The sequence below is a fragment of the Taurulus bubalis genome, assembly GCF_910589615.1.
Source record: "Taurulus bubalis genome assembly, chromosome: 4".
In the NCBI taxonomy this organism is placed as follows: domain Eukaryota; kingdom Metazoa; phylum Chordata; class Actinopteri; order Perciformes; family Cottidae; genus Taurulus; species Taurulus bubalis.
The window spans coordinates 30,270,725-30,288,865 of NC_136592.1; the positions used below are offsets into that span (position 1 = coordinate 30,270,725).

Below are 18,141 nucleotides of genomic sequence, written 5' to 3' on the forward strand. Positions count from 1 at the left end.
GTATTAAGTTACTGCGAATGCAAACATAGTTCCTGCTAATGCACATTAAAACACACTCGGGGAACTGAGGTGACTTTTATTGTCAAGCAGCCACAGGAAACACAATTTATGTGTCCCAGAGTTTAGTGCCAACTGTGATCGTTCATCACAAATGGTTCTCCAAAACAAGCCCGTTTGGAAAACTTAGGCCGCGTACACTTTGACAGTGGTTGAATGAATGAATGAATGAATGAATACTTTATTAATCCCCAAGGAGGAATTCGGTGTCGAGTAGCAGCAATTTAAAGACAGAAAATAAGATATCAAAACAGCAGGATTGAAAGATATATACAATAATAATACTAATAAAATAAAATATGAAATAGAAATATCTGGGATGAAAGAACAAGTGTTAATTTAGGTGCAAAAGTGCATGTATGTATGTATGTGTAAACTAAGTGTGTGAGGTGTAATAAACAATCAATAACCAACAATAGGAGAGTGCAAACATGCAAGTTATGTATGTAATATGTGAAGTGTGGATAAACATAAACATGTACAGATTAATCAGTCAGAGGATCTGGCAAGTGGTGACTTATTATAAGTTGGAAGTATTTTTGCACGGACGTTTGAAAAAACAAAAACACAAGTTTGCTTGAACTGCTTAGCAAACAAATTCACAAGTTGCTCTTCTAAGAAGCTGCTGAACGAGTCATTATTAAAGTGCATGCCGTTATCACCGTGACAAGCATTATGATTTTCAGACTTATTAAAAACACATTCCAAGCATTACACAACTGCACTGCTCCACTCTGGAGTGAGTTAGCTATACTCACTGAGTGACTTATATGTTGTGTTTGTGATTCAACTTCAACAACACTACAAGCAGCCGTAAAAGGGACCGTTGCAACGGATCGAGTGTGATATTTATCTGGATAACACGCTGCGTAGTTTCTCGTTTTTGCTACAGGTAACACGGCGGATGAGGACACAGGAATATTTCACGATGGAAGCTCAGTTTTTACAAGGTCAGCTGGAGAGCACTTGGCTCTTCCTCTTCCCATATTCAAGAGGGGAGTGCTGCTCCGATGTTGCTTTTGGCGTCTCAGTCAGTGGAAACCTACCGAATGCTTAATGCTGACTGAATCTTTGCCCTCTGAGGAATCGACCCCCCGTTAAGTTCAAAAAGACTAGTTCATTCCTTCCTCAGGTTTTGGCAGGCATGAATCAAAGCCACTTCGTTGTAATGGGTGGCTGCTGCAGGCGAAGCAGTTCATATACATTTGGGTCTGGTTCCCTTTGTGCAGCGAGTTCCTCTCTAAACCACATAAAGCCAAAGTGAGATTATACACAGTACGATGTGATAGTGCTGTTTACAGGAATGTCGTAACTCAACGAACACTCGTTTTATTGCGTCTTTGATGGGATTCCACAAACGTATTTATACTAATAAAAGGCTCTTCCCGATTTTCCTGGAAAGTTGGAGTTGATTCGTTTCAACGCTGGTTCACAGGCTTGTCCGCTAAAAAGGTAAAAAGGTAAAACATTTTTGGGGAATACAACAAAACAAAGCATACATTTAGAACAGAATATTGGCTTGTACCAAAGGCCGTCCAATAAAAGAAAAAAGCTATGATATTAGTGGTCATCAAGAACCCATATTGTAGGTTTGAAAGTGATGGAGCCACTCATGTGACAGCATGTGTCCGTGAAACCAAACGTGGAGCTTCTGCACTCTCCATGACTGTGTCCTCTATCTATATGAATGGTCTGCATTGTAATGATAAATGTCATGTCTACAACCTGTTTTCAGGAAAAAAAAGGAATACTTTCCACATGCGCCTGTGTTCCACGGCATGTGATCTCCATCATGGAGCTGTCATCCCACCTATTCTCATGCTGGCGCTTTCATAGCAGTCCTAAAAGTCCAAATATAAATCTACTTTTCAATCACTTGTGATTACTTTTCAATACGAGGCTAATTCATCTCATCTGCTGCCGAGCGCTCATGCTTGCTTCCATTCTATTTTGGCACTGGAACGATATAAAACGCTGTGCAAAAATTCAGCGTAAATTTACTCCATTAATGTCAGGAAATGAATGTTTTGACAAAGATACAAGAAAAATGTCTCTCAATCTTCTCTAAACTTTTACTCAGTTACGCAGCGCCACAGTAAATCAAAAACGCATGAACTGCCGTGGTGAGTTTTGCTTTCTTTGAAACTCGGGCTGCTGTGTTTTGAGGTGCCAACGTTGACATCAAATCACACGCTTGATATTAATTTGCCATAGATGTGGCAAATGAAGACAAGTCTTTGAAAGTCCGACATTTCACAACAGGACATCCAAGCTTTTTAGGAAATTACACAAAATATGACCTTATACACAGTGATATTAGTTTCTTCACCCTATCTCACGTAATATTTATTGCCAATTATGGTAAGATTGGACTTTTCTACTGCTGAAGAGCCTCAGTATGCAGTTAATTTGGCTGCACATTCACTTTCACTATTTGACATGGGAATATCAAAATATCAGTTTCAAGCTACTCTAATCAATATTTTTTAAGAATAGATCAAATAACGACAATTATGGAATGGGAAATCTTATAGTGATGAATCCGCGGAAAATCATCCGGCTCAGCTACTTCGCTCTGTGGAGCATTTTAGCATCATTCCGCTCGTTTTGATTTGAAAGCCTCCGTACATTCACACAGGTGTTTTCAATGAATCTGGCTGCTCAGGTTGAAGGTGGGTCTCCATCTACCAATAAGAATGATAAAGCTGTCATTTGTGCCGCCCCATCAGGTTCAACGAAGCTAACAGGAAGACGTTGGTCTGCAGTGCTACAGTCAAAAAGTCAACTATTTCCCTTTAGGAGTTGATGCAGACTAAAACAATATCAAACTTGCGTCTGCCCGGTATCCATAAACATTATTCGTAAATTCCAATGTTGCTCAGTGTCTGCTGGATGTCTACATCTGCTGTAGGCTACGGTTAGCCATCTCAACTTTGCAAGAGGGTAATGTGTCAGTGGCCAAAACAATCTGTTAATATTGCACATTCAAGCCTTAGTTTTGGGGATTAAATGCTACATAACAGGCCTAGGAAGAGACACTTTATTGTCTGTGAGAAGACAACCAGAGATAAAACAGGTTAGTTAAAATCTGTAATTACCGCAGACTCGGGAACCGCCCACTTGAAACCCTCGCCACAAAATGAACACAGATGCGCGCTGGATTTGTCAACGAACTCTAAAAAATCAGCAGACAGAAACCAGACAGGGTTACGGTGAAGATGACATCCGGCACCACTGAAGAAGAAGAAGCCATATCATTTGTCGTGTTAGAAAAAAGGCGCAACATCGGCATCTCGGACGGGGACACAGAAGGACGTTCAAGCCAAAACCAGAGCCTGATGATGAGAAATAAAGAGCAGGGTTTCCCTTTGAACAGCTGTGAGCATATTTCAACAATGTCTGAGGGAGTGTTGCTGCAAGGTAAGGATCCAGAAAAGCCACATCATGAAGTGTGCACTGAGACCATCCTGTGGGTTCAGTTAGGTTCTCTCATGTGTGACCATGTACTGCTGCAGAGAGATTTAAATGGCAGATTGTCCTCTCTATTTACTGTCCTCTATATACTCTTTAGCAGACTCGCCTCCCTCTCCTGACCGACTAACATGTACAAGCTGTTCAGACACTCATTCAATATAAATAAAAGCTTTATATGTCTTCATGTGGTGGTCGGATACCTCACCCCCAAGTCCTTATCTCTTCTGTGCAAAACTCCTCCTCAGACATGCTTTCCCTTCATCACTATAGACAGCAGTGGCGTGAGTTATTCCCTTACCTCATACATCTCTCATTTCACCATTGAAATGAGAGAAAATCTGTGATGGGTGGAAATATGTGAGTTTTTCCAGCCGGTATCTGCCCAGTCTTATTTGCATTGCTTCCTCGTGGAAGTGGCTAATCGTTACAACCTGATAGGACGAAAGCCAAGAGACTGTGAAGCAGCTCACATGCTGCAAATGTTTGTTTTCATTCTCTTTCCTTCGTCTCTTTGTTGCCCTGACATTACCTGACATTCTGGCCGCGAAAAAATATCTTTAGCTGTCAAAACAAATAAAGGTTCAAACTTCAAAGCATATTTCTCAAGGCCTTATGTTGGAAAGAAAATGTTTTGTCATGTAAGATCAAATGAATTCCGTTTTGTCTGGAGGCGTTTGGTATAAAAAGGGAGACGGTTGCATGTTAAGAAGTCCGTCAATGTGCAGATACTGTGAGAAGTTAAATAAGAAGACACAAATAACTGGACAGCTGAAACAAACGCTACATTTTCAGTAGTTTTATTGAAAAATGCCTCTTCTGTTTCAGAAATAAATAAGAAAATAAGGCTGTGTGGAATTCACAAAATGTGCAGTTAAAACATGAGAAAAGCAATTCTATGTCCATAGTCTTGCAAGCAAATCCAAACTGCATTTATAGAAAACAACAACTATATCCTGACTTAGAAAACCTCAGTACATATACAACACAAACATGCAATTCCACCTTTGGTAACAAAAACAAAATACAAATAAAAAAAGTTTGATTTGTTACAGTAAGTCAGATTATCATTTAGTTTAAAGGCCTAGCAAAACATCACAATGAACAAATTGTTGGGGATCAAATGAATAGTCCTTTTGGTTTTAGCTTTGGAGAATCTGAAACAGCTTTCACAAGATGAATAGTCTGTGTAAAATGTTCAAAGTCAGACATACTGTACTTCCTTCGACATACTTTCTGCTGGTTTTCACATGATTAATGCATTACACATTGGAGTCCGATAAACACTTGCAGTTATATTACAAACAGACAATTAAAGGGAACACTTAGCAAGCACACAGGTTTGTAATGAACAAGCATGAAAGTATGTATTCATCTTGCTAAAGTTTCTCATGTCAAAAAAAATATATGTTCAATATAGCCAGGGGTATCAAACCCATATAAGTACTAGTTTTTTTTTCTTGGAAAATCACTTCATCCTCATGGAAGTCATTTCAATATTACACTTTCTGAGAACTCCTTAATGTAGCTATGATGTTAGTGTTTCTGTTTTGTCGCGTGGTAGTGATCTCTTTCCTCGTTGGTTTCGTGAGAAACCGGGTGATTGTATCGCCTCAAACTCTCCAGCTGGCTCCACAGGTATAGTCTCTACCTCAGGTCCAGGCTGGTAGTTGTTGGCTAGAAAAATATTCGGGAGGGCCAATAAAAAAAAGGGTTCCCTTTACAACTTTTCACATGCACAATTTAAATTATATTGCACTTTGGAATTCCAAACAAATACCTTGTGTCTTACTATTGCTTCCCGAAGTACCATAAAAAGCGAAATTAAAAATTAAAAACTGTTCCAAATGCCGTGATAACATTTACAATAAAATCCATCGAGCTATTGGATAATAAGACGTAGTAAAATAACCAGCTCATACTACAAACAACACATGGAAATGGCAGGAGAGCAGTAGTCAGCACTGATTTGGCCAACGTACACATAACACATGATGATTAAAATTACACAAGGAACATGCTTCAGTCTGGACCAGAGCTGTCTAAGGCACTTAAGGCGTCGTAAACAGAGGTTATGCTGGTGGTAAGTAAGCAGAGTGTTATGAGGCACAAGCTCAATACAGATGTTAACTTGATTTTTTTAGTAAAATGTCCCGGTTCATACAATCATTTACAAAGCACCATAATTAGTTTTATTTACACATATCACCGCTACATTAACATTGCTTTCAGTTATGAAATCCTCTTTGTTAGTAGTTGTTGGGGTGGTATTTGTACATGCTCCTTCCATTGTAGAAATGCTCAGTCTCTGTTTTTTGGGGGTTTGTTTTGTCCCAACGGGTTGTGGTTCAAGATGCAAACAGGCCAGCAGGTTGCCATCACTGTAGCTTGTGAGATGATGTTAGTGCCAGTCCGCTCCGTTCTGTTTCTTTTTTTGTGGCTTTCGTAATGTTTGTGTTTAGTGTTCAATAATTATGTCCATGGTGATTATCCTTACATGCCCCATAGCAAGTGGGCCAACATCTCAGAAACTGGAGTTCAAAGTGTAAGCGGCACAGGTGACTTAGAACGTTTACTATGCACCTGCAAATAGTTCAAGGAGGGTGTGAGTTTTCACTGTGGAACAGTTATAAGTATCATTTTTGATTTAATGTAAGTCATCATACACAATTAGCTAGAATGCTTTACAAGCCAGTTTTAAAATGTGTACATTCAATGTATGGAGATATTGAAAGAGTGACTCGTTATTTGGCGTTTACTAAGCCCCTCCCCCAAATAGATTGTCTTATCCTTGTTTAGCATTTAGCATTTAGCAACAGTCACAAAGCAAAGCAGGCCTGTCAAGCTTTGGATTTCTGCACATTGATTGAAATCCTTTTCAGAATCAGTAGAATTGGGTGAAATAAAACAGTGTTTATATTATAACATTTAAAGATGCTATATTTAAAATGTAGAGCATTCATATAGCAGCAACTCTTTGCATTTTTGTGAGTCTGATTAAATCTGCTCTTGACATTGTCATCACAGTCAGAAAAAATGATGGTCTCTATTTTTTTCTACCTGTCTGAAATAGAGGATTTATTGTTTCAGAAATTACTATGAGTTGTGATGGCAAGTTATAATTTTAAACCGCATTATGGTCCATGCAAGAGCAGTCTAGCTTGACAGGCGTAGCAACAGTTGAACTTCTTATGGAAATAACAGTTTTCTGTTCAAGCATCATTACTCTTGAACACTTCAATTCATATCTCCATACATTATCAAAGAAAGAAGTAGTGCACTGAGTTGCAAATGTAATTAGTCTGCATACATTTAGTCTTGTATCTGATGTAGTATCATGCAGGACCTAGACTTGAGGTTGAGTGTTGAGCGTACCTGTGTATCCTTGTCCATTGTAAGGAATACCAACACACTGAGAGGAGTCGCAATAACCAGTCGGTCCTGCTGGTCCCCTCACCCCTGGAGTGCCTTGGCGACCTGGAGGTCCACGAGGCCCAGTGGAGCCAGAAGTACCTGGGGGTCCCGTCCTTGATTCTCCTTGTAGTCCTGCAAAGGGGAGAGAGAAGGTGAGTAAGGCCAGTTGGAGGTGAAGGCCGTGTCTGGAGCTCAGCACAAACACTTCATGACATCACCCGTAAATCTGCAGTGGATATTTGATAGGGGTAACACAGGGCTGCAGCACTCTAATTTGTATTTTTCAATGGCTCAATTAAAAAAGCTTGACCAAGAAAAAAAAAAAGTCTGGGGCTTTGTGGAGCCCCCCCCCCCCCCCCCCCCCCCCCTCTGGCCCCGTCTGTCTAGACGGTAAAAAAAACTCAGGATGGAATTTTTCCCCTCTCTCTTTTTCTCGTCCTTAAGTGAGCCCATGTGTTGGCGATGAAGCCACCAAAGAAAGCTCATTGTACCACAATCAGATTCTCCCACACACATGCATATACAGTACGCACACACACACACACACACACACACACACACACACACACACACACACAAATAAAAGTGAATCATCAGTATGGACTTCCTCCCACTGGTCCTCAGTTGTTTCTCTCTTCATTCACAGAAACAGACGTATGAGTGTTTGGTGTTGTGGGGTCGACGTCAATAGAAGGTTGCTGTTGCTTTTCAATAGCTTCCAGAGGGGAAAGGAAGTCTTCTGAAGTGGTGAACTTTTCAGAGTTAGACCTTATTGGATATCAATTCCAACTGAGGAAATTGACAAATCAGTCTGATAGGATTGTTTAACAATGGTAACTGCATCGTGACCTTGACTTAAGACTGACTGAAGACCGTCTAAACTCCAGACGCAGAAATTCTCCCCTTAATGATGAATGTAAATACCTTCCAGTATTCTATTTCAAATGTTTGGAGAAGTTCGATATACACGAGACATAAATCCTTAAGAAAAGAAAGAACTGGGAATATGTGCGGGGTCCCTCCAAAAAATTGATGCAGAGCAGCTGCCCAAACGAAGGTGCCTGAGACACATGCACTGGAGGTCAATTCTGGCCTCGGGCAGGAATGTGTCATTTTTATTGTACTTTCGGGAGTACTGTCACATGGAAAGGTCCAGAAAAAGGTGAGAAACGGTCACTGAACTGCGTTTTAGTGTAAAGATTAAGTTGTAACCCAACAGTGGGAAACCAGCAGACGGCCTGCAGCTGCTGGAGAACAATGATCGACAGAAAATGTGGTCACCTTGCCTCATTGTGATGAGAGACTAACAAAAAAAGGGTTATTTAGAACGCCTTGTGTTACCTGGGGGCCCATTTGGACCTCTTTGTCCTCTGATTCCAGTTCCTGGAGATCCTCTCTCTCCCTTCTCTCCTGACAAACCTACAATAAACAGAGAAAAGAGGGGGGGGGGGGGGGGGGACATTTTCACACCAATGTCTTAGGAGAAATGCCCAATATCTGGAAATGAGTAGAAACCTAGAGGGCATCAATGAAACCCAGATCCAGGATTCAATAATATTTTACACAAGGCAAGGTGATGCTGTTGAGAGATGAAGTACCTCTTTCTCCTGGACTTCCAGGTGAACCTTGGTTTCCAGGGAAACCAGTTCGACCAGCTTGTCCAGGCTCTCCACGAGATCCCTGGTTGCCAGGAGGGCCAGGAGGACCAGTTGGCCCCGGAATGTTGCTACGATACCCAGAGGGAATCTGGTTGAGCATTATGTCGATTCGGCTCATCTGACCTGCAAGAGGAGAACCAAAACAGCTGGATTGGTATTGGATTCACGTTTTAATGACCTTAAAGTTCCCTGAATATGAAGAAAAGGTTTGCTCACTGTTCACAAGCTGCTCACACACTTGTCTGGCGATGGATCGCATCATGTTCTGGGATGCAAAGTCTCCCTTGAAAACAAAGGCATTTTCATGAAGAGATGACACTGTTTTTTCTGATTAGTGATGTATGAAAACTGTTAAAAAACAATGCAATACATACCCTCTCTCCTTTCTCTCCTTTAAGGCCAACAGTTCCCTGTTAACGTGGAGAACAGTGTCAGAAAAAAGCAACAACCTTGTTTGCGACCTGCCCTAAAAATGTGTGTCCCGTTATTAAGTACATACTGGGTTTCCTGTGTCTCCCGGTTTCCCTGGTTTCCCAGTAATTCCTGATACACCCGGATTTCCAGGGTTTCCCTAAAAAAAAATAGAGAGAAAAAACCCCGAAAAAAGATTAGTGTTGATCTAAAATTACTGCACAATGAACATAAATGCAACATTTAACTCCTGCTCCCTATTAACGGTCATATAACGAGCTTTGAGCTGAGATGTATGCTTTGACCTCTGCAGTGGGTTGGGGGGCACAAGCTGCCAACAACACTAAAGAGGAGATGGAAACACACACATGCCACACAGCCAACTGGGATGGGATGCATGCACACACACACACACACACACACACACACAAACCAGCCACCCAACACTGCTAATGGGTCTTGGAGCATGAAGGATGGTATAGTGCGTGTGCATTCTAATTGCCTGTTGGCCTGATGGCTGGATTAAGTAGATTCAGACCTCCTTAAACCACAGAAGAAGAAAGTGAGACGCATGCCCTATCCCCGTACCAGTGGAGGAGCCTAGAGACTACAGTCTGTTGTTTTTATGTGCAGTTCCAGAAGAGTGCAACTGTGGAGCCAGAGGAGTAATTGGTGCAGATATATCAGGAAAGAAAGCATGCTCCAAGTAATACTTATTTGGCTCTTTTCTGCAAAACACAACGACAAAGAAACAAACACACACGCATGCACGCACACACACACACACACACACACAGACACACTCACCATGGACCCTGGTGGGCCTCTGGGTCCAGATGGTCCCTCCTTTCCTGGTGGCCCCTATGTAGAAATAACATACAATCACACGTGGGTTACAACACACTGGGGACCCCATTCATGCAGCACATCAGTGTCATAACTTAATATTGGTTTCAGCCTTGAATCTGTCTTTTTAAATTATATTTATACATTTGTGGCTCAATTGTTTTGGCTGACGGAGGTGAGAACATGCAGTCCTTCTGCATACGCTGAGCTCAGTGGGAGGCCACATGCCAAGCACGTCTTTTGACTACAGTAAGTGTTGGATCCATTTGTCGGCTTTGAACACAGTGTGCACACCAAGCAGGCCTGGAGGTAGATCTTACCCGCACTCCGCTTGGTCCGCTGGGGCCCAGAGGACCACGCTGCCCAGGAGAACCCTGGGAAAAAAAATCAGACACACCTAATCAAACTCTAATGATCAGGAAAAATACATTTATAAAGCTCCCTGATGCCTCTGTTGAACCAGAATACACAGGGACAAAAAAAGTTTCCCAGCTCTTAGGCCAAAAAAAATATATCATCTTTGTAACTAAAAACCAGAACAATCTCCCTCTTGTCTGTTGACACATGATGTCTCCTAGACGTCTGAATAGAGAATGCTGCCATAATAGGCTTCATTGTGTAAAGACAATTCTGCTCCCCAAAAGCGCGGAAGATAATAGAATAGCACTTTCTCCCATGTCTGAATATGCTTATTCAGAGGCCAATATAACCAGCGGCAATGTTCTCTCCAGTTGAATGCTGGGAGTTGGCTGAATGACCTCAGCCGGATGAATGAACATTGCTCGGCCAAGAAATGGCGATGTAATGCCAGCCAACTCAAAAATGCTCTTCCACCAAAACGTTCCCCTGAAATGTAAAGTGAGTGAAGCCTGAATTCAAATCTGCTTCTGACTCGAAGGAGCGGTGATGCCAACAAAGCTCAAAGAACTTTGAACACTGAATGTTATGGGAATGGTAAGTCTGGTTTTATGTGAACGTCGTTTCCATCCAAGAAGTCCACAGAATGGCATCTACAGAAAGTCAAAGATGCTCAAGCTTCAGTCGGTAAGTCTTGAGTCACGAACATCTTCGTGGAAGAACATGTTCCATTCCCTATTTCCCCTTTGGTAACATGAGTCTGTGGTCTATAATAATTTAACTGCATCATCAACCTTCAACTGTTTGTCAATCAACAGGCGGATTGGAGGGTGTGGGTCTCCCTGAGGATGGCATGGTCAACCTCCTACTCTGAGTGTGGTTTCAATCTGAGAATGTGGATCGAATCCAGGCTCCAGTAGCAACGCTGCTCTCTACGGATAGTCGTCTGTTTCCTGTTCATAAACCACAAAATGAGAGGGGGAGTACTTACTTGCAGGCCAGGCAGGCCCGGGTCTCCATGATCTCCCTTTGGTCCCTGGCGACCCTGGAGGTGGAGGAGGAGGAGGAAAAGAAAGTTTTGCGAGAAGCTTTAGTCTTTGTTTAATCCTTTTTAGTCTGTGATTGTGATTGACTTCATGTTCTGACAAGAACATCTGCAGATTAGAACATGTTGTAGCAGTCTAGCTGGATAGACTTTAGCTATAAATCCCACCCGCTGGTGGATTGGAAACAAAATGACACTTACACATCAGCAGGAATAATGAGGGGTAATGTGTTTTCTACCATGAATTCTTAACTATTTATTGCCGGCTGGACTTTTGTACTGTAGATCAACTTACAGGCTCTCCGGGTAGAGACAGTCCGTTAGGGCCCTGTGGTCCCGGAGGTCCCATTGAGCCTGGGGGTCCTAATTCTCCGCGTGGACCCACTGGACCCTACAGCATTACCCAGACAAAAAGCAAAGATGTTTTAAAGCCACCCTCTTCCAAAATAAACATGTATAATCAGACTTTTTATTGCACAAATATAGAAAATGAACATCAACAGTGGAAATGGGCCTTTAATATACTTGACAAGTGAATCAAATGGTGGAAATATATACAGTCGATAGCTAAATTCTCTGATGGTGCAAGTTAACATAAAGCTGTGGCAGAGCAGTACATCTGAAATACAATGGCCGTGAGAAGCGAGTGGGTTTAGCATTACTGATCATTGCTAGAGTAAATAGAGCAGTGAATAGAGAAAAATATATATAATTTATCATGTGTAAATTGAGGCGTTACTCACAGGATTGCCGTGTTCTCCTCTATCACCTCGTGGTCCCTTAGATCCTGGGCTGCCCTGGAAAAGCAAGGAGCCACAGGGAGTGTAACAACAGAAGCAGATTCCAAAATCTCTAAAACCCCAAGCCCTCCCGAATCCTCACAGGGGCTTAGTGAGGTTACCGAGCACACATATTCCAGACGTCTCCTCAAGACTTTTTCACTGTTGTTTTTCCAACAGGCATTCATCTTTTGACACTTCCTCCTGAGCCCACATGTCATTGCATGCCACTGGTCTCATCCTCCTCTGCTCTTTCCAAAAGAAAACAAAATACCACTACTGATGCGAAGGACATCCATTTCTCTCTGGCAGGCACATTTTAAGTAGCTTATGATAGCTGCACAGTCGATACTAGCAGAGAGACTCATGGCTTTATCATCATCATCATCATCACATCAAAACAGACAGAGGTAAAGGAGGTGAAGATAGAGGACAGAGGACAAAGAGGGATGACCATGGGAGAGTCCTTACCGAATGTCCAGGAGGCCCCTGAGGGCCAATGCTGTCCTGTGTGCATGTGCAAGAGTGGGGAAGGGATGGGCACTTGGCCTCGTCTCTCTGGAGAGGAAGACAACAAGATGAAGAGATTAGAAAAGAGACATACATGCAAGAACACACTTCAGAGGAGTGTTCTTATAGATCACTGATAAACCAGACCATCTCTTGGCAATCACAAGACAATAAGTTGTCAGGGAGAAAATGTCATTTTGTGACCTCATCCTGTCAAACTGCAGTTTTGACACCAAGCAAAGGTCATGATGGAACAATGGCCCAAGCAAAGCCACTGTGGGACTTTAAGACCAGATGCTCACTGACAGCTGCAAACATCGACCACATTTTTGGAAATGAGTCTTTGACATAATGAGTTATATAACACTGCAATCACTGACGTGATGTCTTCATATCTGATGCAAATTATAGATGAATTGCTCATAATGGGATAAATGCCGCGTGCGTCCGGTATTTACCATAATGAATCAAAATAAACGTGATTGACTGTCTGCGGCGTGATCCAAAGGAGCACTTGTTTTTATGTAAATGAGAGATCATACTGGTAACAGTCCGATTAGCACAATAGCACAGGCCACAAGGTTCTATTCAGCTCCGCTGAGGCCCTCTCTTTTGAAACTGAACTCTAGTTATCAGCCTTGCATTTATCCAAATAACTACAAACCAGCTTAGATATACCTCTGAGAAGATGTGCATGCATTCAGTATATACAGTAAATAGAATGGTTCATCTGCTATTGATTCTATGAACAAACAAGCTTAATGATTCTGTAAGTGCACCTATAGATGGCCTTTTGATTTGACTTGATTCTGAAATGACACTTGTGCTTACTGTGGAGGGCAGGTCGCAGCATTTGTCTCGGCTGATCCAGCTCGAGCTGCAGATAATATCGAACATCTGGAGCTGGAACTACACAACAGAAGAAGGGGAAAACATCGAAGGGTGTTACAAAGGCTGCCATTCTTGATGAAAATGCACAATGTTGAAAGCAGGACAACTGTGAGTCCCTCAAAGAAAGAAAAATGCGCAGCCTTCCATCCCTCCAGGAGTCGCTGGGACTGGTTAAAGTGTAATTGTGCATCTACCCACAGGAGGATTTGGATATTCATCCTTTGGAAAGCTGTGAGATGCTCTTCCAAATGGGCTTTTCTAAGCCTTTGCGTTTTTTCAGGAGTTTCTTTTTTTCGCTTACTGTCGCAGACTGCCTCCTTCCGCCTCCAGACTTGGCCAACTTGCCGAGCACTTCATAGCCGTCCAATGTGATGTTGTTGGCCTCCTTGATGGGCTTCTCTGCCACCTCCTGGCAGTCCAAGTTGAGCTTGACTTTGTCTGCAGAGACGCTGATGTGGAGCTGCAGGGAGGGAGAGGATGTGGAGAAGACACAATTAACACAACCGTATTGTCTTCTCAGTACTTCACAGCTGCCAGCTTTGTTGCAACACAATTACTTGGCAAAGAGAACCAAGAACACTGCAGCGTTTTAAAAGCCGGGTGGCATTCATTTGTCTTTGGAACGGGCATCATTGCCATTTTAAAGAGAAGGGAAATTCTTTAAGAAAATGCAACCATAAGGCCAGGAACTACTTCCCTGAAGCTCTTCAACCCATGTTGTCTGGAGCGTATGAAGATGCTGATGCTGTATTGCACATAATTGCCAGATTGAGTGAATTGTTTAGTCTTTGCAGAACCATGTTAATGATAGATTCCGATATTGCCCCCAGAGTGGTTACTGATTTGGCATGAGACTGCTGTCTGATGCCTCCACAGATGAATAGATCATGAAAAGGGAAATATACAACAGTTGGCTTTAAAGCTGCAGTCAGTGATTGTATAACAACACAGAATGATAAAGTGCCAGGTTTTGAAGCTTCCTGTCAGAGAACCCTGTTCCACATCTTGAAGCAATATCATGTGCGGTGTGCCATCAAACGTCCTACACTTTCCATACTTTTTCCTCACTGTTGCAAATTTTCCTCTGCTCAACAGTCAGACAAGCTTTCTTTATGTCAGGAAAAGCAAGCTACTATTTCTTTCTACAAAACCATACCAACCACAGGCTAGGCCGTAGTTCCTGGCAACCAATCACCAAATTACAGTTGACTTCCTTGGCAGCAGAACAAAGTCTCCGGTGGACCACAAAGAGAGAGGGGTGTCGTTTATCCTAGGGTCCTGGCATGGATACGTTACTGTGTACCACGATGCCCCAGAGGGCTTAGCAAAACAACTTTGGATGATATACTTGGATGACAAATAATGAACATGTATATATTACCTCACTGACCAATAAGTATACCCAACAAAATTACGGTAGTCACTGGAAAATAAGGCCTCAGGAAAAACTTGCTTTCTAGAGACCATTGTTCCCTCAGTTGATCGTATTTGTTGCCTTGTCCTACTGCAGCGAAGTGTTGACAGATGAACAATTCGCATTCATCAATTGTTAACACAGAAGGTTTCACTGTGCTTTCCTGTGTCAACACCCAGGCAGAGTCCAAATGGTAAGATTTCAGGTCTCCGCTCCAATACACATGAAATATTTCCGTAATTACTGATTTTATTGTTCTTGGCTCTGTCCTGACTGTTCCTTCGTTTTCATAATCCTGAACCTTAATTTCATGCTTGCTATTAGTGCATGCATGAAATTAAATGAATAAGCGTATGTTAGCTTTTATTGAGAGTAAAGGGAAATAAATAACCACTATAAAATCTCCATTAGATTGGGTTTTCAATGCGACCAGTGCTGTTGCTGAACATTGACTCAGTTCCATTGTGTCATTCTACATGTGAAGCTGTCATTTCTGATCTGGCACCTGCGAACAGACCAGTCCCTGTGGATCTCTTTGGTAAGAGAAGTTAATTTCCTGTATGTCGAGAGTGGCTTTCAGGGTCAGGAAGTCTACTTGTCTCACAGAAAGGAAGATGCCTTTGAGTCCAAAAGAAAGTCGTCACAAATAACGAGTACAATGACTGCAGTCAGTGGACAATTTGGCAACAAAACTCCCTCTCTGTCTTAATGAGTGTATGCGTATATTGGCTCAACCTTCCCAACAAAGTGCCTAAAAGGAAAGTTTGAAAAACTGAGTACAAGACATCTCAAAGAACAATAAGGTTTGTGTGTGTTTTTTAAGCACGGAGGCAAACTACGGTGCGCTGTTCAGTGACCTCACCACACGCTGAAACTTTGAGCATGTAACTCCGAATACACGACCGGTCACTGCGGCTTATGGAAAATGTCCTCTTCACTTCGGTTGAGAGGAACGTTCCCTCTACGGGCTCCCACCCTTTGAGTGTGGGAGGGGATTCCCTAGTGGGCTAGTGAGTGGCTACCATCTGCTATAGTCATCTCTGAGAGCTTTCCCACATGTTCTATCAGCAATAGACCACGACCTCTCCAGCCTGGGTTACTTTTTATTAACTGGCCTGATGAGGAAAGCTAAATCTGTCAAGCAGTCTTTTAGTACAAGAATAGTACAGTAATAGATCAAGTGATCGACAGAAAAAAAAACTGCAAAAAATTAAGCAATGACGGCAGATTTCCACTTGTTCTATCCACTAAAATGTGAAAACAAGGTATTTGAAGATGTCACCATGGGGTTTGGGATTTTTTTTTTGCATTTGCAGACTTTTTATAGACTAATGAATACATATTTTAAGAGGATAGAATTTCTACATGAATCAATAATGAACATAATCCTAGGTTGAAGCTCTACTTGATTAACCGGAACCTCAAAGGTCAACATGTGTGGTTTTGTTCTGGGAATTTTCACTCATGGACAATAAGCCCAGCTACCATTTGTGACAAGCCTCATCATTGGTCACTCTAGCCACACATACACATGTACATACTTTAATACAGAGGTCACTCTGTGTACCCACGGATAAGTGTTGGTCAACCACTCACAACATGTAAACACAAACCACCACAGCTGTCGGCATCGGCAGTTACTCGGCAGAACAGTAAATAAGCAGCTCGGTAGACCGCTGCAGACTCGCCAGCTCTTGGATCGACAACTACAGCACCGCAAACTAGCCACCCAGTGTACATTCAGACTACAGTCTCCACCACGGCCACATGTTGAGAAAACACACACACACACACACATCCTGCTGTCCAACATGACCAGTAGTGATGTCATTTACATCTAGTCCTGCGTCTGACCCAACATTTTCCAGGGTCCTATTCACTCATGAAGTTACCCTACAATTACATGTGGGATGCTAAATGGTCAAAAGTGAAAAGCCAGTTGCAGAACCCTCTGATCCGCGGGCCAATATATCGCTCCCATCAGATCTGCAGTTCAAAAAACTGTACTTTGTAATATCAGGAAGTGGCCGATCTTTGATGTCAGATAAGACCATGGAACATTGAAAAGGGTCATTCACTTTGATTACATTAGAATTAGGAGCGGGGGGGGGGGGGGGGGTAAATAAGAGCCAGTGTGCCGTTGGAGAAAAGTCGATAAATTGGAAGCAGTTGCTTTTCCTCCATCTTAAGCATCTTAAGCCATTCAAGGTTGGTATGAAAATATACTGTCCTTCATTGTTCTCCTTACACCCTACTGTGGTGGAACATATAACAGAGGATGTTTTATATTCGCTGCTACTTTGATTTGGACTTGAAGGTTTTGATGTCTCTCTTTACCTCTTGCTGTGGCCGTAAGAGACTGCCTCCGACATACAAATGTTGTTTATTATAGTTGTACGCTTGGCATGTGGGCCTAATGTAGTGTTTGAACCACTGAAAAGAAGCAGAGAGTTTGCACAACAATAACGCCATTGTGGGTGATTATTTAAAGTTGGACGAGAGGTTTGACAGATTGTTTGAAGTGTAGTTGATGTTATTGAATAACTCCAAAGGGAGTTCACTCTTAATTTTCGTTCATGACACGGAGTAGTTTAGAGACAGTTTGAAAACATCTGGATTCAAACTTTTAATCCATTGTTAATAATGCTTCCAGAATGCATTCTTGCTTCCAGAACTATTATTAAGTGTCCTTACGCCATCTCTATAGTGCTATACTCTCTATAAGAGCTGCAGCAAAGAGGTTCAAGGGACACTCCACCAATTGTACACATAAAGTGCAGTTCTTGTCATGGGTACTACTGTATACTGCAACACAAAGTGAGGTGTGGAGCTTGACAGACGTGGGAGTTTACCAGACAAGGAAAGTCTAACAAAAGATGCTATTGAGTTGCATAATGGGGAACTTAGGATCCAGTTCTTTTGAAGGTTGACCCATACAAAGGACTAAAAATCAGGTTATCTTGGCCTCAGTTGCATCGATTTCCTCTATACTAAACTTTAAAGAAATACCATAAAGTCTGCTGTATGCCATTTCTTAACCCAACTCAAGCGGAACACTAAATTTAAATAAATCCAGTTTCCTGACTGGTTTGGAATTCACTAAACAACTACAAGGAGAGTCTCCAGTCTTGATGTGGTCAGACCTCCATGGTTGACTGTAACAGTTTGCACATTATGCTTGGTGAGGAGCGATCACAATTTCCCTCCAACCTCTCTTTGAATTTATGTATATCATAAAAAAAGTCCGCTGATCCAGCAGATCGGCACTCAGATGGATAGCAAGGTAAC

General features: G+C 42.1%; 1 protein-coding gene across 1 annotated transcript in view; it reads right to left on the minus strand.

Annotated features, from left to right (window-relative positions):
* Window positions 1-4,312: 4,312 nt before the first annotated feature.
* The window catches only part of col12a1a (collagen, type XII, alpha 1a), a gene marked incomplete at its 5' end in the record, with an annotated part of 53,846 nt that continues 40,017 nt past the window's right edge, over window positions 4,313-18,141 (minus strand). Inside the window, 15 exons of the mRNA XM_079216522.1 lie at window positions 4,313-5,205; window positions 6,904-7,074; window positions 8,284-8,361; window positions 8,541-8,723; window positions 8,817-8,883; window positions 8,975-9,010; window positions 9,100-9,171; window positions 9,819-9,872; window positions 10,178-10,231; window positions 11,206-11,259; window positions 11,555-11,650; window positions 12,003-12,056; window positions 12,510-12,596; window positions 13,380-13,457; window positions 13,741-13,899. Of these exons, the coding sequence (XP_079072648.1) occupies window positions 5,057-5,205; window positions 6,904-7,074; window positions 8,284-8,361; window positions 8,541-8,723; window positions 8,817-8,883; window positions 8,975-9,010; window positions 9,100-9,171; window positions 9,819-9,872; window positions 10,178-10,231; window positions 11,206-11,259; window positions 11,555-11,650; window positions 12,003-12,056; window positions 12,510-12,596; window positions 13,380-13,457; window positions 13,741-13,899 (1,392 nt within the window). The 3' untranslated portion in view covers window positions 4,313-5,056. The remainder of the gene's footprint in view (window positions 5,206-6,903; window positions 7,075-8,283; window positions 8,362-8,540; window positions 8,724-8,816; window positions 8,884-8,974; window positions 9,011-9,099; window positions 9,172-9,818; window positions 9,873-10,177; window positions 10,232-11,205; window positions 11,260-11,554; window positions 11,651-12,002; window positions 12,057-12,509; window positions 12,597-13,379; window positions 13,458-13,740; window positions 13,900-18,141) is intronic.